This window comes from Osmia lignaria, chromosome 7, assembly GCF_051020975.1.
Source record: "Osmia lignaria lignaria isolate PbOS001 chromosome 7, iyOsmLign1, whole genome shotgun sequence".
In the NCBI taxonomy this organism is placed as follows: Eukaryota; Metazoa; Arthropoda; class Insecta; order Hymenoptera; family Megachilidae; genus Osmia; species Osmia lignaria.
Window position 1 is genome coordinate 2,570,057 of NC_135038.1, and position 28,000 is coordinate 2,598,056.

Below are 28,000 nucleotides of genomic sequence, written 5' to 3' on the forward strand. Positions count from 1 at the left end.
CCAGATTCTTCATTCAAAACTTACATATAGAAAAGCTGTGTTAAATGTCCACTTTTTGTTTGCTTTCTTTACACTTGTGAATCCTTTCCACTTTAGTCGGAAAACATCCTGTTGAGTTTTCCAAATGATTGTAACCAGTCTGTAAATGAAACCGTACAAGGTGTGATAGCTTAAGTAACTTTGACGCATTAAATGTGTCTATATCACTGTGCAATCACTAATGCGACCGTCTTGTTTTATTTTTGGTAGAAAACATTTTTATTATTATATACTTATAGAACTGACATTGTAATGCAATGTGAAACAGGGATCAGCTAATGTTCATAAAAAAAGAACCTTTACATTAGACAACCGTGACAACCGTACAGTTTTTGATGGATTTATATAATTAATAGGTCGAACGGCTCGTCTAAACGTGCGAGAATTAGAGACTCGTACCATTTAACGGACATGGACATTTAGCCGTGTCATGTCACTCCAATCCCTCATTAATGTTTTACATCCAAAATGAGTAGGATAGAAATGCGAAGACGAGGTGAGTTATTTGAAAGAGACCATGGAGGAGGAAACAACGATCGAAGATCTTTTTATCCAAGCAACTAGGATTTTATTGAGACCTGCAGCGACTTGGCTTACGAATAATAATGTTGAAGAACGTAGTAGAAGACTCTAGTTGTTCCTTATTGTTTTTTTGTATATTTTTAGTACATACGTAAACGTGTCTAATATGTATCACTTCTTTTCTTTTTATTTGTAGGAGGGGAAATACAGTTACGTACGCGCGAAACAATCCCTTCAATCGCACTATTCGGCTAAGGCAGGCCTGTCCAAGTAGGGGAATCCACTCCTGGAACATATGTTTTGGGTCCCCTTCCAACGCTGCTCCTTCAAGTAAGATGGAACGGTTCCGACTACCGTCTCTCCGTCTTTCCTAGCGGCGGTACTGTCTCCTCGGTGAGATGGAGCTTGAAGGAGCAGCGTTGGAAGGGAACCGAAAACATGTGTTCCAAGAGTAAATTCCCCTACTTGAACAGGCCTGGGCTAAGGCCGCGTCCAGACTATGCAACTTAGTTGTACAACTTTCCGTGCAACTTCGGATCCGAATTTTTGTGTTTCTGGCCGTGCCTGTACCAGGTATGCCGCCCGAAAAAGAAAATGATTTTCTCTTGTAGAAATACCAACTTCCGTATTTTTTATCAGATCTTTGCAGAAGATTGTCCACCTTGCATAAGTTGGACAATAATTAACCAAGTTACGTGAAAAATCTAAATGCATAGTTAAAAGCCAATTTCGTTAAAAGTAGTTCGGTTTACGTGATATGAGGTATCATTTTAATCGGGAGAACACCAGCAATCCATTGGTACCACTTTCATACCGATGCGGTGAAAATTAAAGAATTTGATGTTTTGAAAAATTGACACGGTCGGTCGGTTCGACCTTAGGCCGGCGAGCGCCTACCTGGGGCCTGTACCCGGTATGTCGTGCGAAAAAGAAAATGGTTGTTTTCTCTTGTCGCCTAGCATTTACCAGCAGCACAGAAAATTGCAAAGGAAAGGAAGGTGGACTCTACTGGTTATATTCTCATAGGGCCCGCCCATTTTTAAATATAACCGCTGTTCTGGTGGTCGTGCAGGTTATTCCTCAGAATCGCATGTACTGCCCGCTGACGCTGACCCTGGACGTTAAGGACCATTGCTGAACAGAACATCGAGGACCTTTGCTGACCCTGGAGATCGAGGACGCTTGCTGACCCTGGATAACGAATTTGGGCGAACAGGAATCTTCATCTTCAGGAGAGGACAGGAATACACCGCTTTTAGAAGGAGCGGCGAGAAACGAACGCAAGCTTTTCGTAATTATCATTTATTAAATTTAGTTAAAGTTAACATTCTATCTATTATACCTAGGGCATACGTAATGTGGGTATTCGAGCTCTGGATGGCCCGTAGTTAACGGATAGACAAAACAAAGCAAATAGCTTTGACCACTAACTCGTTACCCTTCGGAAGTTGGAGTAGAGTGGGGGCTGAGGAGCCCGTGAGTTTGGAAGGTGGAGTTAATGAAATTGAAATATCGGGACGCCCGATAAAAATGAAAATGGCTTGCTGAAAATTTTGACTTTATTTCAATGAAATGACGTTACAGTTTAGTAATGAATACATTCACATTAGTATAGACAATTCATCAAACCTTTTCTCTTATCATCTTTTATTAGAGATCATCTTTATTTGTAAAAGGATAACATCATTAAAATTATTCTGTTACTTCATAAATGGGTGAAGATCATCTGTCTAGTTTCTTATTGAACAAATTTCAAAGTTGGGAGAAGTGTTAGTCTCTTCTTAATTAAAATTTCATGTTTCATTTTCTTGATGAAGTGTCTTCAGTGGTATGGTGGAGCCTAGTGACATAGCTTGTCCAGACCAGACCAATTATAGTACAAATGGCATAGTTTATGTGTTAATCGAGTTTGATCGGTCCAGATAAAAATATGGGGGCTTGTCCCACATTTGGATTGAATGAATTGTGTTTGAATTGTAGTAGTATGTTTGAAGTTGTTGATGTGGTAATGTGCACGTCCTTTGGGTTTGGAGGCTTTTGGAAGAATGAACATTCATAAAATTAATTCCAATTTATTTTTAAATGTAACAAATGAATAATAAACATAGTTCAACAAAGGTGGCGGTTCTCTTTCTGAGGAGGCCTGGGGAAATTGCAAATAAATGTTGTTAGCCTAATTTCTTTGTTCAAGGAAAAGGTTGTTATTTTCTTACCCTTTAGAAGGTTTAATGAAGAGAGCAGATGCTCAATCTGAATTCTGTGGCAGGAGTTGTCTTGCTCAATGTTTTATTGGCAGGTTTGGTTGTATCCTCAAACATTCATCGGTTACTTAGATGACTTGTTTTCAAGGATTTGTAAACTCAGGCTTTGGCGGTGGCAAATCTGGAAAGAGTTAAACAGAAAAGTAAATTAGATTGATTTTAAAATGAAAATCCATGTAAATTCAAGTTAGGCAAAGATGTATAATTTTAAATAACAAGAGTATATAATGATCATAATGCAGAGTTAACAATCGGAGTAGATAAATTAAAATCAGCTTGTATTCAGATGGATTAAATTTAGACCGGATTAAATTAGACGCCGTTATCGAAATTTCTAATACTTAGTTTTCTTAAATAAAGATTTCAAATAATTGTAATTTGTTGTATGGCTCGGATTAATAAGTTAAATGAATTGTTTGAGTAAGAAATTTATGTAAGATTAAATGTAGAAGCGCAATTTTTGTACAACTTACCCTATATCAGGCCCTCCAAGCTCCACTCTTGAGAATTTGATGCAAATTTTAACTCGGCGCAGAAAATCCAGGCGGCGCTGATGTCGCTTTTCTACATGCATACCTTGTATCACTGATTTTAACATACACAACTAAAGATATCGTGACGTTATGTTCCCGCGAAATTTGTCGCCGCGTTTTTCAATTGTTTCAAAATTTAAAGAGACTGAAGAAATATGGCGCGCAGTGAGTGACAGTGGTGACAGAATTTCCAGGTTCGTGAATTCCATTATTATAATTATTACTATTATTATTATTACTACTATTATTATCACTATTGCTATTATTATTATTACTACTATTATTATCACTATTGCTATTATTATTATGACTATTATTATTATTTAAAAAGATATTTTTTTAAATTTTTTCTACGTTTTTAGGTTTTTTAATAACTTCTGCTGATGAGATGCAGCAACAGGAGGAGAAGATAGAAATTAAGTAAGTATCAACTGTTTACATTGCTGTTTTCGTAATATAATTAATTTTAATTATTAAAATGTATCTTAAAAGAAAGAGTAGCATCAGAGGGTGTATTAACGAAAACAACAGGATGTTCTTCTTCCCCCAAGAGAGAAAGGATAAGAAGAGGATGGCACAGTGGGTGGAAGTATGTGACAACCCAAAGTCGGTGCTTCCACCTGAAAACTGAAATTCTGGGTGATCTATAGCAGCTACTTTAAAGAAAAGTACTTCATGAGGAAAAGATTAACAACATCAGCAGTTCCAACACTGAACCTATTTGGTAATAATTCTTATATACTTTTTATAGCATATGTAAATAATTGTTAATGAAAATATTTATTGCAGAGGCTGTAATAAATATTGCATGTCAGAGGCTGCCTCTATTAAAATAGAGCAACAAGATACCTGGATGCAAATGAAAAGAAGAAGAAGATTGTAAGTATTCAGTTTACATATACAATATATAATACCATTAACATGGTATTAATATATTAAGTACAATCTGTGAGCAGAGTGTGTGTTTTATTGTATGTATGATTGTGATTAATTGTATATTATTATTGATATATATATATATATATATATATATTATATTTTTGTAAAAATGTAATATATTTTCTTTATTATACATATATTGTTGTCATTTTTCCCCTTTCATTATTTTTATTTTTCAAAGTTTTGAATAAGTAAGTGCATGCACACGTATATAGGGACCATGTGCTTGTGTGTGTGTACCTCACCGATATCATTTATATGTGTTTGTATCGACACCAGCGCCGCCCGGATTTTCTGCGCCAAACTTTGAAAGGCCTGCCCTATATGTAACAAAAGCTGTTCCGTGGGAAACATCTTTTTTGTATGAGGGAGGAGGTAAGGATAGCGCGATCTTCAAGAAAAATATCCAACAATCGGTAATTGTCCTCTAACCAGAGCGCCAAAACCTAACCCCGAAATCAAGACTGCCTTATCGACGCTGGCGGTAAAAAAGGACCACTACCAGTACCTGGCCCAAAATCAGCTGGGAGCGGGAATTAATGCTATCGGCGTAGCATTAACGGAGGTGTTAAAGGCGGAGAAAAGCACTGAATTGGCGGTCGATTTCACAAAATTTATTGAACGCCTTGCCGATGCAGGTAGAATCCTAGCAGACTTGCACCATGATATGTCGAAAACAAGAAAATCCTTTATTCTACCAGGATTAAATCCTATTGTAAAACAGATTGTGGATGAAAGTCCGATCGATGGCCTATTATTCGGAGAAAGATTCTCCGAAAATCTCAAAGCCGCAAAAGTCATGGAAAAAGCTTCCAAGGATGTGATAAAGCAAGGGGGAAGCGGCTAGCATCGCCTTGCAGTTCATACGAACACACGCAATCTTACTCTGCGTCGAGGTCACGAAGCGCGTCAAAACGACCGGTATCCCGAAAAGATACATCGAGGCGCTCGCGGTCGAGAGGTACGCACGTACAGTAAAACCTGGATAAATGCAATAAAAGAATGCTTGGATAAGTGCAACATCGCTATCCCCTCCACTTGGGGGGATCCCCCTAGGCAAACCGAGCCGCTCGACAAGGGAACCGTGTAATATGATCCGACCGTAATATCGGTGTGACTAATACTAATTGAACGATAAAACTTTTCTATTTTTAACTTTTTCTTAATGAAACTGTTACTAACGCATTTGTGAGATTTTTCTGATTAAAATGACACCAAACACGATATAGTTTGAATTATATTTATAAACAATAGTAATAGAATAAACAACAGAGAATTGACACCACGACTGAATATAAATGATGTGTACGGATGCAGAATCGGCATGTCGGCTGAATACAAAACATGTGTACGGACACAGAATCGGCATGTCGGCTGATACAAAACGTGTACGGACGCAGAATCGACACCTCGCTTGGATAAATGCAACATTAAATGCCCAGAATCGACACCTCGCTTGGATAAATGCAACATTAAATGCCCAGAATCGCCACCTTGCCTGGATAAATGAAACCTTTGAAACCAGAGCCGACACCGCGACTGGTTTTGATTTCGATCTCTGTTGCTTTTCGCCAACCGTTAACATCAATTTTAGCAAGTAATTATAATTGAAACTATATCGTGTTTGGTACCATTTTAATCAGAAAAATTTCACAAATGGGCTAGTGAAAGTTTCAATAAAAAAAAGTCAAAAATAAAAAAGTTTTATAGTTGAATTAGTATTAGTCACACCGACACGTTCCGGCTCTTTCCTTTCATCGTCGGACCTCTCTCTTTCCGCCACTGTCTGTCCCTTTCTACGTTCACGTTTGGCTGGTCGTCGCGTGTAACCCGAGATTCGACACCTCGCTTGGATAAATGCAACCACTGGGTCCCAATCTTGGTTGCATTTATCCAGATTTTACTGTATTGGCGTCTGTCATAGATAAAAAAAGGAAGTTTATCTTTATAAATTCGTTATCACGTGAAAGCTGGTAGTATATACATTCAAAATAAAAATTAGGGAAACTATCTATTAGGAATGGGTTGAAATAAATAGTAAACACTGTGAATTCTTTTATAACTTTGTTTTATTTCTTGGCACAGAAGGAAGTCGGAACGTTTTAGAATTCGTACTCAAAGTGGGGGAAAAATCCTTAGGGGCACAACAGAAAGTCTGTTATTCACTTAACACTAGAACTACCAAAACAGTCAAAATGACTGGCTTCAAGATTCTTATTTTAAACTAGGAAACCCAGAGTAAGCAGGCTAAACTCCAAGCGAATGCCGAAGGTCCGTACAAAAGTAAGATATTTGGAACAGTTAATATGTTTTTCTTTTTTTTCTCAACCAGTTTCGCACAAAAGTTTTGTTTTAACTGTTAAGATAGCGAAAAAACACATCTAAAACGGTTTTGAGATTATTTCAAAATCTAGCCATAGGAATTGAAAAATCAAGAATTTTTGCACAATTCCAAAACGTGTTCTTTCCAATAATACCAATGATGACTGCATGATAACGTCCAGTTCCGCGCAAATCTCTGCACAAAAAAGGTAACAACGCAAAACAGAGTCAACTGGGAGAATGAAGCCTCAGGCCCTACGGGCCTTCGGCAGTTATAACGTTTGTCGAGGTATTCTTGTTGAAATGTGCGTTGGCTATTGTCAAGATAAAAAATGGATTTATATATTAAATTCCGTTTAATCCTTTATCTGTGAGCCATTTCATGCTAAATTGATCACTTTTTGACGTCACCATCGGCGATTTTGTTCTAAATGAAATATGTTGTAGTCCATGTAAAATTGGGGACGGGGGCAGGGGGTTAAGTCATCATTATGCCGGGTTAGAATTTGTTTAAAAATTATACGCCGTCGAGGTTTGATGGACTTCACTTACAAATTTTTATCTCCGGAAATGGTTGTCCGATTGGGCTACATCTTCTTTTGTTTTATTCAAAAAGGATTGAGCTTTATAAAATAATTTTTCAACCTCGATAATTAACTTTGTGATATCGAAACATGTAAACAAATTTCATTTAAAACAAAATCGCCGATGGTGATGTCGAAAAGTGATCGATTTGGCATGGAATGACCCCTATTTAATTTTCTAAATTATTTTCAACCTAAGAATCGGTGTGCACCAAACGTCGGTAGTTCCAGTGTTAAAATAGAAAAGAAATCAGGACGGTATTCTTAGTCGAGTGGCGAGTAATTTAGTAACTTGCTATTAAGACTGGTTCAGACACGACTAGTAATTTAGTCGAGTGGCGAGTAATTTAATAACTTGCTTATGTATGGACACTACAGTTTAGTCAAGTAATTTAGTAAAACGATTTAGTCGAGTAGATCCGTTTTATTAGATTTTTCTGGTCGAGTAGGCTTCCCCCACCACTAACTAGACTTTCGAACAGACCTGTCCTGACGCATTTCTTTAGTCAGACGATCTTGTACTCTCGATTTCTAAACCTTAACTGTACTAGTCCGGACACTTTTTGTTAAGGAGTAATTATTTTTTTTTATCTCGATCGAATTACTTTTATTTCCATAAGTTGTAGTTTGGCTAGTGTATTTTTGATTTTCTGTAAAGCCCCGTCCAGACTGACAGACATTGCCCGCAGACAGTCTACATACCATGTCCGGCAACATCACTCGACTTTTCGCGGACAACGTATGTAGACTGTCTGCCGACGATGTCGTGTGTCTACATCAAATCAGTATGTTTCGCTATGTCTCTGAGCGAGGTTACTCTCGCGGTTTATGGGGCATATCTGTTTTTTAATTTTCGGAAAAAGAAACAGAAAGCTACTAAGCGATTGTGTAGGCGTAGCTTTTTAGAAGAAGGATACAGATATGGACATGATCTCCTTAAAGAAATAAATCTAGACGATAGCTCTGGTTTTAGAAATTTTGTACGGATGTCTAAAAGTGATTTTGAAATTCTATTACAAAAAATTGGTCCAGTAATCGGAAAAGAAGATACCAACTTCCGTGCAGCCATTCCTGCTTCTATAAGATTAGCCGTAACACTGAGATATTAATTATAGGGGATTCATTTACTAGTTTAATGTATACGTTCAAAATATCCAAACAATTAATCTCAAAAGTCGTACCTGAAGTATGTGAAGCTCTTATTTGTACTTTAAAGAATTTCGTTAAGGTAAGTAAAATTCCATTATTTTGTTAAAAATTTAATATTTATTTAAGAAAAATTAAAACTCAATGAATCATTATTATAATAAATTCAGAAAAGCTGCATCTTCGGTATTCGTTGTTGATGGCATTGATGTTGAACCCGCTTGGCATTCGTAAGCCCCCATAATTAAATTGAAGCATATTTGGTCAATATGGTGCTGAGCAATAGCAATTTCTTTTTTACTTCTGTTACTACTCCGAAGTTTAGCTGCAATATGCTCTCCGTAGGTGGAGAAATCATCTTTTTTAGCTGCAGTATCAGTCAATACTTTTAAACAATTTATAGCTGCAACTTCATTTTCGTTCTCTTTTTTCGTTCTTTTTCTTGTACCCATTGCTCTCAGTTGTCGGAACTGATCGTGCTCTATCTCCTCTGGTACTTCTACGATCGAAGGTTGTGTCGTACCTGTAGAAGGTGTCTCCTCAACTATATCTCTCTGTGAAAAACATAATATTTGGTAATGGTAATTTTTTTTTAAAACATGTATAGATTTCTGCGACAGAAGAAGAATGGGAAGAAATATCGCATTAAATGTCACTATTCTAACTTTATTACTCTTTCTTCACCAGTAAATGATACAATCTCTAAGAAGAAGGTATTTTATATATTACTTCAACAAACGTTCTCCAAATGTTCAACCAAGTATCAGACATCGGTGAAAAGAAAATCAAAGATAAAAACGAAACATGGACATTTTTCAACGTAACAAGCTACAGAACGTCAATGCGTTATTGTATTTTCGTAAATATGTGCATAGGATTTGTGCATTTTAAAATTGTCTCATCGAGATACATATCAAAATTTTTCCATCATTTCATTTTCTTTATCTCATTTTCCGCGATCCTGATGATCATTTTCAGCATTTGTATGGTGTTAACCATATACAATGTTAATTACGTAATTGAAACCGACGAGTCCATGGTTTTATACTGCAATTTCATTTTGTTCTTGAGTTCCATGATCGTTATACGTGGTCGCATTTCAAATTATTCTACCGTACGAATGATTGAGAAAGTGGAAAATGTGGCTACTCTGCTGCCACCGAAAACGTTTTGCAAAATAGCCAAACTAGTGTACGCGAAGGACGTGTTGCTTTTTATCCTATTTATTCTGAGTTTCCTGTTCAGTGTTAACGGATTTGGATACATAATTGACTGCACCTGCTGGTATGTGCTTTTGTCGATGGTAGCGGCAAACGCTTTGTACGCGAACAATGTGTACGTGTTGAAAGCTTGTTTTGAAAAAATAAATGATTCCTTGGTAAAACTGAACGAAACGGTGATCAATGAAGAGCCGCATTTTTTCAGCAGAGTATATCAATCGCAGGAAAATCCTGAGTTGCTCAATCAACTGAGAAATCTTAAAAAACAACATTTAAAAATCACTGTTGCTGTCCGGTTAATTAACGAGACGTATAATATTCAAAACATCGGATCGCTTACGATGCACTTCATTAACATCACGTTTAATGTGTATCATTATGTGGTACTTTATACTCAAGAGAATATCGTTATCGTATGGTTTTCCGAAATTCATATGTCTATTATATATTATACTTTCAATTTGATTGTGATTGTTTGGGCCACCGAGACGACTAAAATCCAAGCCCAGCAGATTGGTTCTAATGTTCACCGAATCGTCGTGAGTACTTTTGACAAACAGACGACGATCGAGCTAAGATGAAATGATGGAAAAATTTATGAATAAAATCTCCTTAATTTTAATGGATGAATTTATTAATTTGCATCCCCGTAGTTGGAATTATTTTCTTTGCAAGTGGTGCAGTGTGGCAGCACCTTTTCGGCGATGGGTCTCCCGATTGACGGAACCATTTTGACAAAGGTAAATCCATTTAATTTGGAATTCGAATTTAATATTTAATTTTTTAATTTTTTTTTTCTTGCATATCTTACGTTATTTTCTGGTTGAGCTAACGTAACTTCGCCAGCGCAATTCATTGCCGAAAAATGTGAGCTAAAGTTTGAATTAATCTTGTCAACAATGCTCGAAAGAGGTTTAGGTCATTCTTCTCGCAACATATTCATCCTCTGTTGAAGTGTTTCTAAATTTTGTGTTTCTTTCTGAATGAATTCCTGCAAGTTTACGGTGGTTTTTTCAATATCTTCGTATTCGCGTAATATCTACAATTAAAAGAGTTAAATATCTGCGAATAAATAGTATTAATTTATAATCTATAGTCTTGTTTATGATGCTAACGTTTTCACCATCTATATTGTTTCCCATACAAAAAACTGTTGCTTGCGCGTTATTAAGTTCATTATTAAGTTCTTGAATGGCTGGTGGCAATTTATTGAAAACCTTATCCAGAGAGGCAAACCTTTTATCTGTAGGACTAATGCCATTAGAAGTTTGCAATGCTTCATTGTAAATCCTTTGTGTTTCATTTTTCATTGGATTCAATTCTAAACTAATTTGTCGTACTTTCTCCTCTTCTATATTAAGTTTATCTCTCATATCCTGAGAATCATTTATTTTCATTCTCAGTGATCTATTTTGTAGTTTTAATATTAACTCGGTTTGTTCATTTTCTATAGTGTATTTATAATATTCCTCGAGCTCTTTATTGTATGTTCTATACATTCTTAGTTGTTTGTTCAAAACATCCTGAAAAATGCATCGAAAGATATTGTTTACACGCAATACGTATAACAATAACAACGTGAAATGATAATAAATAAACCTTAATTTTATTAGTAAAAAGCTCTTTTATTTTATCAATACTGGTACGTTCATTTTCTAGACTTTCAATTTTCTTCTCCACCACAGATATTCTAGATTTTAAAACTTGTACTTGTTGGAAATCCTGTTGAATCTTATTTCTACTAGCTCTATGCTCATCTAATTTTTTATTCTCTTCACACATTTGTTCTTCGATTTCTTTCATTTTATTAAGTGCATTAACTTTTTCTTTCTTTAATCTTGTCAACCTAAAATCATATTTTTATTATAAACTATTTACAGCTATAATACTATTTGATGTGTTAAATTTTGAACAAACTTTTGTTCAATGTTTGATAACTTAGATTTATCTAATACAATAGATAACATTCCATTGCTTGAAACTGATCGCATTATAGTAGATTTCTCCCCTGTGTATTTAGATCTATTGACTGTATACGCATTATTTCCTGAAAAAAAAAAAATATATATATATATATACATATTAATTAACCAATTAATTGAACTGGTACACGGTTTACTTACGACTGAAGTAGTAACGTATATTGTGGGGTATAGAATCAATATTATCATCAACAAGATTTGTTCCTACGGGTATATTATTTAAATTATACATAGTTACTAAATATTTCATAATAGTGCTCGGTGTTTCAATCAGTGACGCTAAATAATGAGTAAAACCGAACTGTTTAATATGTTCTAAAGGAACATTTGGTTCCATGGAAATATGTTTCGTGGGATCAGAATGTACAGCATTTACTTGTAATTTCTGCTCGCCTCTTAAGAAATGTAAAAATAAATTCATGTCTTTCTTGTTTTCGCAAACGAACGCGATTAAATCGCGATACGAAATAGTATTTTCTAAGTATTTTGCGTATGAAGCATCTTTTACATTTATGTTGAGCAATATCGGTTCGTGTATTATCCCAGAAAACTTATCGCGGTTGTCTCTTAATCAATGTACCGCTTTATATGTATCCAATAATCTCTCCCTTAATAATTGCAATCGTTTAGCATCAGTATTAAGAAGTTGTAGTTCCGTTTCCTGAACTCTGATTTCTAGATTCATACTTTTCTCTTGTTGTCTTAACGCGGAATGTTTACTTGTTAGCATGGCAATGATACTCCTATGCTTTTCTATATTGGACGATATTTCTTTTTGCTGTTTCATTAAGGTGTCTTCAGACCTAATGCCCTTTAATATCAAAGACAAATCATCCTCAAGTTTATTTTTTTGTTGCTTAACCACGTCAATATCATGATCCAGTGCTTCTTCTACTTGAATTCTGTGTTTGCATGCAGTTTCGTGTTCTTTAATACCATTTTCGAATTCCAAAATATCATTCAATGTTCCTTTCATCTTCGAAGTCTTAATTTTTACTTTATTATTCTGAAATATAAGATAGTTACAGGGTGCCCAAAATGCATGTTATATATTATTTTGTAATTTAAAACATATAAACTTACAACATCTGCCTGAGAGCTCTGAATTGAGTGAATTTTTGATTTTAGTTTTTCTATTAAATCATTAATAGATTTTATCTCTGATTCTAAAGATACTACTTTTTTACGTGCAGCTGCCATTTTGCTTTTTAACTGCAAGAACGATGTACATTTAAAGAACTTTAATATTTAAAAGTAATGAATTTTATTTTATGATTTACCTGAAACAGTTCTGCACGTTTGTGTTCATATATCATCCATGCCTTTTTCTGCTTCAAAGATATAATTTTTTTCTTTATTAATTTCCATTCTTTTATACTGCTAACACTTTCTTTTAGTCCTTCGTATATCTGAGATTTTGATTCTAATAATCTTTTTTTACTTGTAATCTGTGACTCCAACTGTTTATGTTCTGATCTACAGTTTAGTAACTTTGTATGATGTTCAAGTATTATAGGATCACCCACTGATCTTTCTATTGTCACGTCCTGTGACGCATTCTATATACATATAAATAAACATAAGTTTCCTTAATTTTGTAATTGATTTCACAATTCAAATCAGTACAACATATGTATTGTCACGTCCTGCGACGCATTCTTGGAACTTCTATTTCATCAACCAAATTCTTTAAACTTCTATTGCACCATCCAAATTCATCGTTCTGCAAATTCTGAGTGAGCAACTCAGCCGGGTCGTCGTACGGCGAGAACGCTGACGATCCGAACGAGGTGGTTCACCCGAATTGCCAAATCAAATGTCGACCTCATTTATCAATATAAAATAACGCGACCGGGCCCGCCCGCACACAGTCAATTTTACCAATAGTTCTCGTAAGAAGTTCTCATAGGCGCAGTTCGAAATTCAAGTACAAGTACAAAAATCCGCGAATATAATCCGCGAAGTACCGTTCCGAGTTCGATCCTCAAGAATCTACACGACTCTGCTACGAAAGCTCAGTGCTTCGACAGAGCAAGATTCCGGTAACTCGATTAATTACATAAGTCTAACATACATAACTCTGCTACGAAGCACCGTACTTCGACAGAGCAAGGCTCCGTAACCTTCAATTGTAAAACGCTAACGAATCGAAAGACTGTACCAGTAACGAATAAACATTCATTGTGATCGAAAGTGCGTGATCTTCACTCGAACATCTACCCTACCGCTCCAACACTTGGACGACACACCACCCCAGGTTCCGTCCGTAGATAGGTTCTGTCAACCCAGCGAAAGGTAAGTGAGAACCTCTATCTACCTGACAACGTAGATCAAATTTCATAAAGTACGCCGAGGACTCAGTGAGAGAGAGAACTCCGCGACTTTACACTATATATTCTAATAATTCTTGTGCATTCATTTTTGAAAAATCTTGAACTTTGTCTTGTGGAAGAAATTGACAAAGATTATCCACCTAAATATAAAATAAGGAATGAAGAATTTTAGATCAAATTGGCATAACATTAATATTAATACCTGAATATCTAAAGTCTTTGTTAGATGTTGTATTTCTTTAATGTTTGAAGAATTTCCATTTAATAACCACGAAGATTTCCCCTGTATATTAAATTGTCTACAAATGACAATGTCATCCTTCTGTCCATTTGTAAGATGTATTTCAATCTTTGCTTGTTCGCATCCTGCTTTAACATATTCCGCTACATGAGTTGCGCGCCCAATGGTAGTAGGTTTACCACCTAATCCAAGAACAATGGCACAAACAATTGTAGATTTACCAGTACCATTAGGTCTAATAATTACATTTAAATTTCTCCCAGGTTTTAGAGAAACGCTATTATAAGTTCTGTAACAAAATAAACATTTCACATATATTGAAATGATTAATAAAATATTTTAGAATAATACTTACACGAAATTTTCTAAATACATATAAGAAATTATTCCTTTATTAATACTGTTTTTGTTCATGATGCTGTTTGTCCTGACGAGAGGAACTACCGAAGTGTTACACTCACTTATTAATGAAACTTTGCCAGCTTGTAGAGCTTGTCGAGCTGAACACGCCTTTACCCCCTTTTGGGGGCAGATGGCTAATTGTTTAAAAGATATTAACAATTACAGTTAGTTACTTCTTACATTCTGAAGTATGACAAACTCACACATACAACTCGCAATCTAGAGATCCACGGTTCAAATCCTTGGTTCCCAACATTTTTTTTCTTTTTTTTTAATGATAATTTGTCTCTTTTTGAATAACTATTACATAAAAATGATCATAAAAAAAAAAATTTTTGGGAACCAAGGATTTGAACCGAGGATCTTCAGATTGCGAGTCATGGATCCGCTCCGTGGTTAAACACATGACTCGCAATCTAAAGGTCCTTGGTTCAAATGCTTGGTTCCCATTTTTTTTTTTTTTTAGTTTTAAATGATTTGTCTCTTTTTGTATAATTAAAATTCTATATAATCCTAAACTAAAATTCTATATTCTATTTTGAATATCTTAAATTCTATAAAAATTGCAGTGTATGTAATTAATTATTAATAAATGCAGTGATTATAGCACAGCTGTAATAGTTATTCAAAAAGAGAAATTATAATTTTAAAAAAACTTGGGATCCATGGATTTGAACCGTGGACCTTTAGATTGCACAGAGTTAACCGTTTGTATGTGTGAGTCTGTCATACTTCTCAATGTAAGTAGTTATTAATTATTAATATCTTTTAATTATTAATTAATTATAAGTTTAATTATTAATATCTTTTAAACAATTAGCCGTCTGCCCACAAAACGGGGTATAGGCGTATTCAGCTCGACGAACTCTACAAGCTGGCAAAGTTTCATTAATAAGCGAGTGTAACACTTGGGTAGTTCTCCGTATGAGTTGCACCGAAGTTATCGCATTGAAGTTGGTACAGTAACACATTCACGCCGCGTCGGTTTGCCGATGCGGAAATAAATATTTAATTAATCGTTATAAACTACTTTCAGTCGGTGTCATACAAAAGCTACGTAGCTATCACATTTAAAATGATATCAGTTCAAACAGTTTCAGGTATTAGTCAGTCATACTACTGATTACATAAGCGTTAATAGGTGCTGATAGGTGCTTATTGGCAGCAAAAATACCTAATCTATACTGCCTATTCAGCATTATCTCTTCGCCAGAAACATATACGTTTCTAGATGTGTCTTAAAGTTAATAATTTTACGCGATAATTTATTATTTAAAAAAAAGAAAATATATAAATGTATATGTAGAATACATAAAAAATTAAAATTGATGTTATGGTTGTTTCCCATATAAAATAAAATATTAAATATATTTAAACGCATTAGTAATCGTATAGTTTTAAAATCATTACATTATTATAATTATTTATTCACTTAAAATAAATTGACTTTCGTATTGAAGTTTATATATTTTTGCTTCTAATTTATAGAAATTGATTACTCTTGCAGGCGATCTAAATAAAACATTTTATGGCATCGTCAATACTGCTGACACCTTAACCCTTTCGAAATGGTTGTTTTATTTAATAGAAGAAAAAATTTCAATGATAAACTGCAATATCGCGGTTAAAAAACATTATATCTATTAACAACAGTAAGCACAGGAAGTTGATAAAATAAGCTACGCATAGTACTCATTGACGTCAAATGCTACGCTCTTAATTGAGAAAATAGCGATAGTGTATAGCTTTGAACAGGAATTTTTAACACTACCATAGCATTTCTTACAAGCAACAAGTATTATTTTAACCCAATTTGTCGTCATTATCTACATGTCTGTAACTACAAAAACATTATTATATAATTTGATAAAAATAATGAAAATAAAAATTGCAAATCTTCTAATAATATATCAAATTATGAATATGTATTTCAAAAAATATTTCTTCAAGTATTTCTAATAATACTTCCCGGTAAATGTTGATATAAACACCAGATAAGGGTAGACAGAATCGATAAAATAGGTTATATCGTATTAACTTTATCGATTACTTTTAATCAAGATAATGCAACTGTTATTCCCAACAATTTCCTCATACAATGTATTGCATGCACTACCATTTTAAAGACTTAACGGAAGTACTAAAACCCTCTTCCATTAGTGGATGATATTTTCATTCTGTTTTTTGATGCTTCAACTAGATTTGCATAATAATGATTAAATGTCACTATTCTAACTTTATTACTCTTTCTCCACTAGTACATGATACAACCTCCAAGAAGAAGGTACTTTATATACTACTTCAAGAAACGTTCTCCAAATGTTCAACCAAGTACCAAAACTCGGTGAAAAGAAAATCAAAGATAAAAACGAAACATGGACATTTTTCAACGTAACAAACTACAGAACGTTAATGCGTTATTGTATTTTCGTAAATATGTGCATTGGATTTTTGCGCTTTAATATTGTCTCATCGAGATACATATCAAAATCTCGTTTCTCATTTTCTGTAATCTTGGTGATCATTTTCAGCATTTGTATGGTATTAGCCATATACAATGTTAATTACGTTATTGAAATCGACAAGTCCATGGGTTTACACAACAATTTCATTTTGTTCTTGAGTCCCATGATCGTTATGTGTGGCTACATTTCAAATCATTCTACCGTACGAATGATTGAGAAAGTGAAAAATGTTGCTACTCTGCTGCCACCGAAAACCATTCGCAAATTAGCCAAACTGGTGTACGCGAAGGACGTGTTGCTTTTCATCCCATTTATTCCGTCTTTTGTACTCACTGTGAAGGGATTTGGATACATAGTTGGTTGCACCTGTTGGTACGTGTTTTTGTCGATGGTAGCGGCAAACGCTTTGTACGTGAACAATGTGTACGTGTTAAAAGCTTGTTTTGAAAAAATAAATGATTCCTTGGTAAAACTGAACGAAACGGTGATCAACGAAGAGCCGCATCTTTTCAGCAGAGTATATCAATCGCAGGAAAATCCTGAGTTGCTCAAACAACTGAGAAATCTTAGAAAACAACATTTAAAAATCACTGTTGCTGTTCGGTTAATTAACGAGACGTATAATATTCGAAATATCGGATTACTTATAATGATCTTCATTGACCTCACGTTTAATGTGTATCATTATGTAGTACTTTTTACTCAAGAGAATATCGTTACCATATGGTTTTCCGATATAAATATGTCTATTATATATTATACTTTCAATTTGATTTTGATTGTTTGGACCACCGAGACGACTAAGAGCCAAGCCCAGCAGATTGGTTCTAATATTCACCGAATCGTCGTGAATACTTTTGACAAACAGACGACGATCGAGGTAAGGTGAAATGATGGAAGAATTATGAATAAAATCTCATTGATTTTAATGGATGAATTTTATTAATTTGCACCTCTGTAGTTGGAATTATTCTCGTTGCAAGTACTGCAGTGTGACAGCACCTTCTCGGCGATGGGTCTTCCGATGGACGCAACCATTTTGACAAAGGTAAATTCATTTAATTTACAATTCGAATTTAATATTTAATTCTTTCATATTTTCTTTCTTGCAGATAGTGTGCTCTATTTCCACTTATGTCGTACTATTGGTACAATCTCTGCTTGTAAAGCCCTGTTAAGAAGAAGCTCTAATGTAATGATTTTTAATTGAATAGTGAAGAAACAATTATGGTCGATTGACGAAGAGCCTGGAATAAATTATAAATTTACAGCACCACTCTTAATCATGCTAAAAGCAAACTATGCAACAAATTATTTATTCACGTTATGTATTATCGTATTGCAATTAATTTTTTAATATCATGCAATTTTCTAATACCAAGAGAATCGTTCAAACGCCCTACATCCATGATTAAACATTAGTATCTCGAGTTTATTGAAAACATAAGCAGTCTGTCCACTTTTATAACGAAGTTTTTTTCTGTTAGTTTGTCAGACAGACAATTTTCGTGAGTAAGAACTATTCGGAAGAACGATGTCTGAAGCTTGGAAGATAACAGAATTAAAGGAGAACAAGAAATGAAAACTATTTCACGCCACGGATTTCGTTTCGCTGATGTACCCTTGCCATTTCATCGGAAATCTATTCGGAGTTTTTCCTTTCAAATTAGACTCTTCAGGATATACCATTTCAAGAATTCGTGTAATTTATTCAATGACCATTTTGACCACGTTCCTGATCGTGGCCTTTTATATGGGATATATAAGTAATTCCACCCCGTTGACACTCATTCCTATACCAAAAAAAATGCATCTCAATGTGGTTCTCATCATGACTGTAAGCACTATCTCGTTAACGTACGGTCAATATAAAACGATACTGCGCTTTCTTCAAGAGCTCACGGAGGTGTCCTCCATGGTGGCGTCAAAGGACTTCAACGACATGGCGATATTCGTTCATTCAAAGAATATTTTTGTATTTTTGCTTATCTCAAGTCACGTGTTCAATTGCGTTGAAAGTGGAAACACGTTCATAACAGTGAAAAATTTTTACGTTCTATTCGTTATGTTGGTGAACTTCGTCATGGACATGTTCCACATTAACTCGGCGTGCGTTTTAAAAGCATGCTTCATGAAAATCAACGAAGAAATTAATAAATTTCGAAAACCCGTCACCAAGACATTTCTGCGCCACAAACAGAGGACTGTGTTACGTCCCACCTTATGGGTGGTTATTCTACTATTACTATGTTCTGGGTTCTGCCGATCAAAACGCTAAAGCGTACCTTGACCTTCCTTGCAGGTAGTGTAGGAGTACAGGATGGAGTGTTCAATTATTAAAGATAGACATGTATGGGTCTTCAATAGATATATATATATTCTGTCCCTGTTGTTACATACCCTTCGCCGACTTCGGGTGTTGTTCGTCGCTCGTTCGTTCTCGTATTCACTCGATGGTCATTCACACTGAGGGTCTCGGTTTTCGCTTGCTTCGCGGTTCGGACGATACACTAGACTCGCGACGCGTGGCTACGACTCGACCTTGGAGATACAAGCGGTTGGTGGTGGTCCTGCACAGCACACGGGTGCACTCCTGGACTTGGTCCAATTATGGGTCTGTTATCTCAGACCACGGCGATACACTCGTGTTGAACCGTCGGCCGAGCACTTCGTCGATGATCTTCCTGGTTTCGAGTTTAGCCTTACTCGCGGATCTACTGCGGGTCGCGAACGGACAGAACTTCGTCTCTGCTTTACGCTATCACGGAACTGGCGTACCTGCGTTGTGGCGATAACTTATACTCCCAAAAGGGGAGTAGGTCACGCTCTTTGCTTGCGAAAACCTGCAAGCAAAGGGTTTTCGCCATCGCATTCCGCGAGTTCCCCGATTTCGTATCGCGGGCGTCGCTAAGCGAAAAAACGCTGATGTTACGCGGATTCCAAAGCGAGACCTCCTTGAAATGGCGAAAGACGAAAATGGGTTATAACTAGGGACGTAACAACTGCCTCGTTGCTGATGAAATTGAAGAATTTAGAAGGGAAACACCTGCAGGTCACCGATATTCTACAATTACTGAACAAGATGTTTGTCACGCAACACGTAGTAACAGCTTTCAACACTTGTGTTATTGTTACTTTGAATTTGTACTTTTGGATAGTGCTGATCATCGGTGGGACAAAAGCTCAGAAAAATCAACTATTTTGGTACTGGCTTTATATTACTCCTGTCATATATAATTTTCTTAAATTTGTTACGACGATTTGGGCCTGTGAAACGGCGACTAAGAAAGCTGAACAAATCCGCACTACTCTTCACGATGCCCTTAGCGAGGCGACTGATTTGTCGGTGAAACGCGAGGTAAGCTACAAATTCATCGAATCTTCAAAAGATGTCTATAAATATTATTAAATTGCAGCTGCAGCTTTTCTCGCTGCACATACTACACGGTGACACTACGTTTTCAGCGAAAGTAATCGATTTGAACGCATTGCTTCTTGCGGAGGTAAGATTGCCCTAAATTTGCCCTGTACAGTATATAGTGAAAGAGGCAAAGCTGAGGGCAAAAGCTTTAGTTTAAATTCCTCCCAGTTCAATTATACTAGAATAAAACTTTTTTGCAGGTCGTGGGAGGCATCATCGGGTACCTTTTGATACTGCTCCAATTCTTAGTGGACTCGATGGTATGCGAGGCCATGCAAGAGTGAACGAAGAAATATGTACAAAGTTGTTGCTGGCGCATGTGTTTCTTATCGATTCTTTCGGCACTCTTGCGAAAAGCACCGTCTGATGAGGCCATGCACAAACACCTGTAACACTTCTTGGCTACTTCTTCCTTCGCTTATATACATATAAATTTGTACAATTGCGAAGCAAAGGAATCTAGCAGTTACATTGTACGTTACCATGAAATCAGGTACTGTGCGTTGCAGCTAAGTTGCCGTCCAATCAAATTCGTTGACCTACCTCCAGTCACACGTATTATGTTTATTGGCCGAAGCTCTTACATCCACAAATCTATCGTGTGACGAACGTCGCTAAGGACAGACATTGAAACAGAATGAGATGAAGCGATTGAGAGCGACGATTCAAACGCATTGACGTAGACGTAGATTCGGGGTTTACATTATTAAGAAAACAGGAGAGTTTTTACACTTTCCATAATGTAATTTCCATAAATTTTGCATAATAACAACTGTTGTCAAGAACGAGTATTATAAAAAATCCATTAATATCTCGAAAAATTCGCATGTTTATATAATTAAATACATCTTCCGCGAATATGGAAATTTTACGTCTATGCAATCTGGCCGCTCACTTCTCAAGTTACGGGCTCCTGGAGGGGATTAGGTGGAGCGAACGCACAGTCCCCTTGCCCCGTTGTCGGTTCAGTTTGTCGGTGCTCGGCAACTTAGCTGCAACGCATAGTACGTGATTACGGGATGCCAGATTATGGGATGTCCTAATACACTGAACGAGACCTAAGAAATCGTCATGCATCATTAAGCATTTTTGCCCGAACGAATGTTTTCGGCGCACGAACGTTCGTTCGGATGTTTCTTCGTTCTCTCGAGCATCACATTCGGGCATCGTAAACCAATCGAAGTTAGAATGTCGTCAGGAACAGACGTACTACAGTAAAAGCTGGATATATGCAACAAACATTGGGACCCAGACGTTGCATATATCCAGTCGAGGTGTCGAATCTCGGGTAACACGCGACGAGCAGCCAAGCGAGAACGTAGAAAAGGACAGACAGTGGCGGAAAGTGAGAGGTCCGATGATCAAAGGAAAGAGCCGAAACGTATCGGTGTGACTAATACTAATTGAATCAAAAAACTTTTTTATTTTTGACTTTTTTTTAATGAAACTTTTACTAGCGCATTGGTGAGATTTTTGTGGTTCAAGTGGTACCAAACACGATATAGTTTCAATTATAATTACTTGCTAAAATTGATGTTAAAATTTGGCGAAAAGCAAAGGAGGGTTGAAAATGAAAACCGGTCGCGGTGTCGGTTCTGCTTTCAAACGTTGCATATATCCAGCCGAGGTGTCGATTCTGGGCATTTAAACGTTGTATATATCCAGCCGAGGAATCGATTTTGGGCATTTAATGTTTCATATATCCAGTCGAGGTGTCGATTTTGCGTCCGTAAACATAGTTTGTATTCAGCCGCGATACCTATTCTACGTTCGTACGTATGCATGTTGCGTGTTTGATGCATCTTTGGTGCACGGCCTGCCTTATGTTTGGTACCATTTTAATCAGAAAAATCTCACAAATGCGTTAGTAAAAGTTTCATTAAGAAAAAGTTAAAAATAAAAAAATTTTATCGTTCAATTAGTATTAGTCACACCGATATTACGGTCGGATCATATTACACGGTTTCCTCGCCGAGCGGCTCGGTTCGGCTTACGGGGATCCCCCCAAGTGGAGGGGATAGCAATGATGCATATATCCAGACAAACTTTTGTTGCATATATCCAGCTTTTACTGTATAACGGTTCGGATCGTATTACACGGCTTCCTCGTCGAGTGTCTCGGTTCGCATAGGCCGCGTTCAGACTATGCAATAAAGTTGTACAACTTTCCATGCAACTGAGGTTCCGAATTTCTGTGTTTCTGGCCGTGTCTGTACCAGGTATGCCGTCCGAATGGTTTTCTACAGGAGAAAACCATTTTCTTTTTTGGACGGCATACCTGGTACAAGCACGGCCAGAAACACAGAAATTCGGAACCTCAGTTGCATGGAAAGTTGTACAACTTTATTGCATAGTCTGAACGCGGCCTTAGGGGGATCGCCCCAAGTGGAGGGGATAGCAATGTTGCATATATCCAGCCAATCTTTCGTTGCAGATATCCAGGTTTCACTGTACCAGAAACCCGTCCACACTGAGCGCTTGTTCGCTCGAACATCCTTTGATGGACCGATAGTCGTCAGAAAGCGTTCGTTCGTGCTCGGGGCCTTCGCGAACAGGGCCTAGACTAGAGCATTCGTACGCCGAAATCGTTCGATCGGGCAAAAATGCTCAACCCTGTACGAGGCTTAATGCAAATTAGTTCGCACACATGAATACTTAGAGCACTGGCGTCTGTTGCTTCGAACATATACATATGTATAAGTGTATTGTATCGGTGAGATATGCACACAAGAACATGGTTTCTATATGTATACAGGATGTCCCGGCTGAAGTGTGACATACTCGTTATTCCGTAACTATGTATTAAGGTGATGCGAGCGTCGAAGCCGAACTCCAAATTCCGCGTTGGTAAAACAGTCAACGTTTCATCGAAAATTAGGCCGAACAGAAACTGATTTCAGCGCCACCTCAGTTATCACATCCAACTAACGGCATGCTATGCTACGTCACACCTAAATGACACACGGATGCTACGATAGCTATATTATGTATGTCACCGCCAAAGTATAAAATACGATACTGCATATATCACCTAGGAAATGTATGAATGATGTAACACCTTCAGCCAAATATTATATATACATTTATTGTAATATAACATAACCAGGGGAAGAATATTCCTACAAATCGAATATCTAAAGTTATTTGTTTTATAATATGTCCTGATATTGTACTCCGAATTCCTACCAATCGAATGCCTAAGGTTAGTTTATCCTTTTCAATGAAATCGCCAATGTACCTGTATGTACAGTAAAACCTGGATAAATGCAACCAAGATTGGGACCCAGTGGTTGCATTTATCCAAGCGAGGTGTCGAATCTCGGGTTACACGCGACGACCAGCCAAACGTGAACGTAGAAAGGGACAGACAGTGGCGGAAAGAGAGAGGTCCGATGATGAAAGAAAAGAGCCGGAACGTGTCGGTGTGACTAATACTAATTCAACTATAAAACTTTTTTATTTTTGACTTTTTTTTATTGAAACTTTTACTAGCCCATTTGTGAAATTTTTCTGATTAAAATGGTACCAAACACGATATAGTTTCAATTATAATTACTTGCTAAAATTGATGTTAACGGTTGGCGAAAAGCAACAGAGATCGAAATCAAAACCAGTCGCGGTGTCGGCTCTGGTTTCAAAGGTTTCATTTATCCAGGCAAGGTGGCGATTCTGGGCATTTAATGTTGCATTTATCCAAGCGAGGTGTCGATTCTGGGCATTTAATGTTGCATTTATCCAAGCGAGGTGTCGATTCTGCGTCCGTACACGTTTTGTATTCAGCCGACATGCCGATTCTGTGTCCGTACACATGTTTTGTATTCAGCCGACATGCCGATTCTGCATCCGTACACATCATTTATATTCAGTCGTGGTGTCAATTCTCTGTTGTTTATTCTATTACTATTGTTTATAAATATAATTCAAACTATATCGTGTTTGGTGTCATTTTAATCAGAAAAATCTCACAAATGCGTTAGTAAAAGTTTCATTAAGAAAAAGTTAAAAATAGAAAAGTTTTATCGTTCAATTAGTATTAGTCACACCGATATTACGGTCGGATCATATTACACGGTTCCCTTGTCGAGCGGCTCGGTTTGCCTAGGGGGATCCCCCCAAGTGGAGGGGATAGCGATGTTGCACTTATCCAAGCATTCTTTTATTGCATTTATCCAGGTTTTACTGTACATCGTTAGTACACAGTATAAGTAATAGGGGAATAAATGACAAGAATGTAAGTAGACAATGACAATATTTATTATAAAAATACGAATAATATTTATTATAAAAATACGAATAATAATAATAATAATAATAATAATAATAATAACCATGTTCTTATTTTAATTATGTTCAATTTATTTAAAACCTAGTCTGCGTGAGTTCTCATTTTATTAAATATCTCTGAGATTGTAATGGTAATTATATTTTCTGTTCATTTATTATAAAAATACGAATAATAATAATAATAATAATAATAATAACATAAAATGAAAGAAGAATATTTGAAACTTATACTAATTAATAATAATAATAATAATAATAATAATAATAACAACATAAAATGAAAGAAGAATATTTGAAACTTATACTAATTTAATAATACTAAAAATAAAATTTTATTTTATAATTTTTTCCTGAAATCAAACAAGTCATATTTTTATATTATCTTTGTCATTATTACTTATACAGATATTATCGTCGTACTCACTTCAAGTGTGCCGCCCGCAGCAGCAACTACAGCTGCCGCAACAGTCACGGCACGTTACTTGCCGCCACAGCCGCCTCGCCTCTCTGCGGCGTTGCCGGAACAGCCGCTGTTCTGACCTGTATGCCTGGAGGAATAAATATAATGTTATTATTCATAAACAATGAATAAGAGAAATAACGTAAAAAAACGACTTACGGTTGGTTGTTCCGGCCCGTAGAGCCCGGCTAATGGGGAGTGATACGTTGGATGCGTCGGCTGGTGTTGCGGCTGGTGCGGCGACTGGTGCGGCGGCTGGTGCTTTGGCTGGTGCTGTGGCTGCGGCTGCAAAAATAAATATTATGATATTATGTATAAACAATAGCAGAAATAACGTATGAACATGAACGCAAAAAAATGACTTACGATAAGCCCAGCATGTTGCCGTTCGCCCAATTCCTGTACTTGCTGCCGCAGGGTAGCAAGCTCCGTTTGGTTTTGTTGCATCTGCAACGATTGTTGCTGTAACAGCTGTTGCGGTTGCAACTGCAGCTGCTGCACTTGCTGTTGCAGCAGCAACAGCGGCTCCACGTCTTCTGCTTTTTTATCTTCAACATCTGAAAACAAATTGGAAAACATGGGTAATATGTACCTGAAATTGATATGTATCTCGACAAAATTTCCACTCTTCAGCCGATTTTCAGCTGTCTCCGCTTACCGCTATTCCCCTTGCCGCGACGTTCATCACGCAGCTTCCGAACCGTTTGAGGCTCAGGAGTGTATCACTCGTAAACGTATGCTGGCAAAAAACGCATCGATAATAGTACCTCGTAGGTGGGGTGGAAAGCTATTGTCAGCATATGTTTACGAGTGATACGCTCCTGAGCCTCTAACGGTTCGTTGGCTACGCGCTGAACGTCGCGACAAGGGGAATAGCGGTAGGCGGAGACAACTGAAAATCGGCTGAAAAGTGCACATTTTTTCGAGCTTTGACGATGAGCTATACTTTACTAAGATATAAAATTACAATTATTCTAAATCTGGAATAAAATAGTAAAAGTGTATACGCGTGTCCGCGAGACAATATAATATACGATTATTCCAACAATTATTGCAACAATTGTTGCAGAAACCGTTGGGATAGTGGTCTGTTTCATTGTCTCGGGGAGACGCGTCTAAAAAAGGCAATTTTAAAATTTTTTATTTCAGCCTGTGATGAAAATTTGACATTAGAACTACCAAAGGGGTCAAAATGATCGCTTTCCAGTTTCTTATTTGAAATTAAAAAATTTTATCAAGGTATTTTTGCTTTTCTACTGATATAATATTTGTAAAAAATATGTTATGTGTATACTGAACATTTCATCGAGATCGGTCAATACACTGAGAAGTTACAAGTAATTACTTTCTGAAAATCGTGGCTTTTCATCCAAGAACGTAACTACTTCTGTTCTTAGGCGATTATCTGAAATTTACTTATAACTTCTAAATGCATTGACCGATCTCGATGAAATTTTAAGAATGCACATAACTCATTTTAATGTACGAAAGACATCAATGACACCCGCGAAGTAAAGATAAAAAGAAACACTTACTGTCGGTTTTCTCCATCTTCGATTCCATTACCCTGTTCTCTCCTTGGTAGCATTCGTTGAACTGTCGATGCCAGTGAAATTAGAAAACGCGACAGCGTTAGCGTTTCGTTTTTGTTTCACATCTACGAAGCGCGTTGCCATGGCCCGCGTTGTCATCTAATTCTTTCTAACAATAAGACGTCTTCACGGTAACGTAGAAGACATATTATTTAGAAAATCTCCAAGCATTTGTGAAAAAAATAAACACAAATGGGAAATCAAAAAGGTAGTATTCGTAAAGGATTGCGTGTAGAGAGAAAACTCTCCCTGAAAAGTGGTTACAGAAAACTGTACGTGTTTCAGATTTATACATTTCAGTAATTTGTATGAATTATCCTATAAATATTTATAATTTTATGCGTTCTACCTTGCAGGCGACAGAAACAACGGCAATTGTCGACAATGAAGATTGACGCTGCTGTAGTTTTCGAAGAAAAATATAATGTACCACTAAAATCTTTTGGGAAAACTATAAAGGACGATAGTCAGACAGATATGTCTGATAAAAATCCTTCATTTCTCCCAAATAATGTAAAAGATGTGGGGCGCATCTTATCAGAAAACGCCCTTCGCGAAAATAACGATGTGGGGCGCATCTTATCAGAAAACGCCCTTCGCAAAAACGATGAAACTGTCGTTGTACAATGCGAATGTACAAGTGAAAGACCCACTGTACAAAACGTCCTGGACAATAGCGACGACAATCTCGTCGTAGACGTCGGACATGTAGATGTGGGACGTATTTCGGAAAATGTGCCAGAAGGCCGCCGCATTGTTGACGTTCAGTTCTTTTGGAATGAAATACATAGAACGTTCGACAATCATGCGCGAGGTATTGAATGTCATTTTCGCGACTGGAAAATGATCGGTAGTCGCCAGCATGGGTGTCTGACACAGTTTTTCTTCAAGTGCCAAATGTGCAATTACAAAGATATTCTTTGGTCGGAACCTATGCATTCAGATATAATGAATGTAAATGAGGCCATGACGACCGCGACTGTCACAGTCGAAATCGGCTATGCACAATTAGAAGAATTATGCGCCGCCCTGAACATGCCCTGCATGGCTGAAACGACGTACCGCAGGTTCCGTGAAAAACTTGTAGATGAGTTTATGAAAAGCGCAATGTATATCATGCAGGCAGCAGGTGAAGAAGAAAAACGATTAGCTTCGGAAGACAATGAAGTCGTCGACGGTATCCCGTACATAACTGTCATAGCGGATGGTAGCTGGATGAAGAGATCGTATGGTACGAATTATAATTCACTTTCC

At 36.7% G+C, this 28,000-nt stretch overlaps 3 protein-coding genes and 1 long non-coding RNA gene across 4 annotated transcripts; 2 read left to right on the forward strand and 2 right to left on the reverse strand.

The window, feature by feature from the left end:
- The first annotated feature begins 3,528 nt into the window (after positions 1–3,528).
- Positions 3,529–4,047, forward strand: LOC143305463 (uncharacterized). The gene is made up of 3 exons (XR_013062414.1): positions 3,529–3,549; positions 3,718–3,775; positions 3,848–4,047. It is a non-coding gene; the product is annotated as an uncharacterized LOC143305463 (long non-coding RNA).
- Positions 4,048–10,064: 6,017 nt separating this feature from the next.
- Positions 10,065–15,257, reverse strand: LOC117609733 (structural maintenance of chromosomes protein 5-like). Its single transcript, XM_034336374.2, is given in 9 exon segments — positions 10,065–10,605; positions 10,682–11,089; positions 11,166–11,412; positions 11,484–11,613; positions 11,690–12,554; positions 12,632–12,760; positions 12,829–13,107; positions 14,084–14,411; positions 14,478–15,257. Coding segments are annotated over 9 exon segments (2,709 nt in total). The 5' UTR covers positions 14,537–15,257; the 3' UTR covers positions 10,065–10,341.
- A 1,528-nt stretch (positions 15,258–16,785) lies between these two features.
- Positions 16,786–20,694, forward strand: LOC117609695 (uncharacterized). Its single transcript, XM_034336310.2, has 5 exons — positions 16,786–16,808; positions 17,056–17,592; positions 19,981–20,347; positions 20,406–20,492; positions 20,611–20,694. The coding sequence occupies exons 1-5, from the start codon at positions 16,786–16,788 to the stop codon at positions 20,692–20,694; spliced, it is 1,098 nt and encodes a 365-aa protein (XP_034192201.2).
- Positions 20,695–25,080: 4,386 nt separating this feature from the next.
- Positions 25,081–27,853, reverse strand: LOC117609737 (uncharacterized). The gene is made up of 4 exons (XM_034336377.2): positions 26,690–27,853; positions 25,521–25,711; positions 25,314–25,439; positions 25,081–25,242 (listed from the first exon to the last, which is right to left on the reverse strand). The coding sequence occupies exons 1-4, from the start codon at positions 26,715–26,717 to the stop codon at positions 25,120–25,122; spliced, it is 468 nt and encodes a 155-aa protein (XP_034192268.1). The 5' UTR covers positions 26,718–27,853; the 3' UTR covers positions 25,081–25,119.
- Positions 27,854–28,000: the final 147 nt, after the last annotated feature.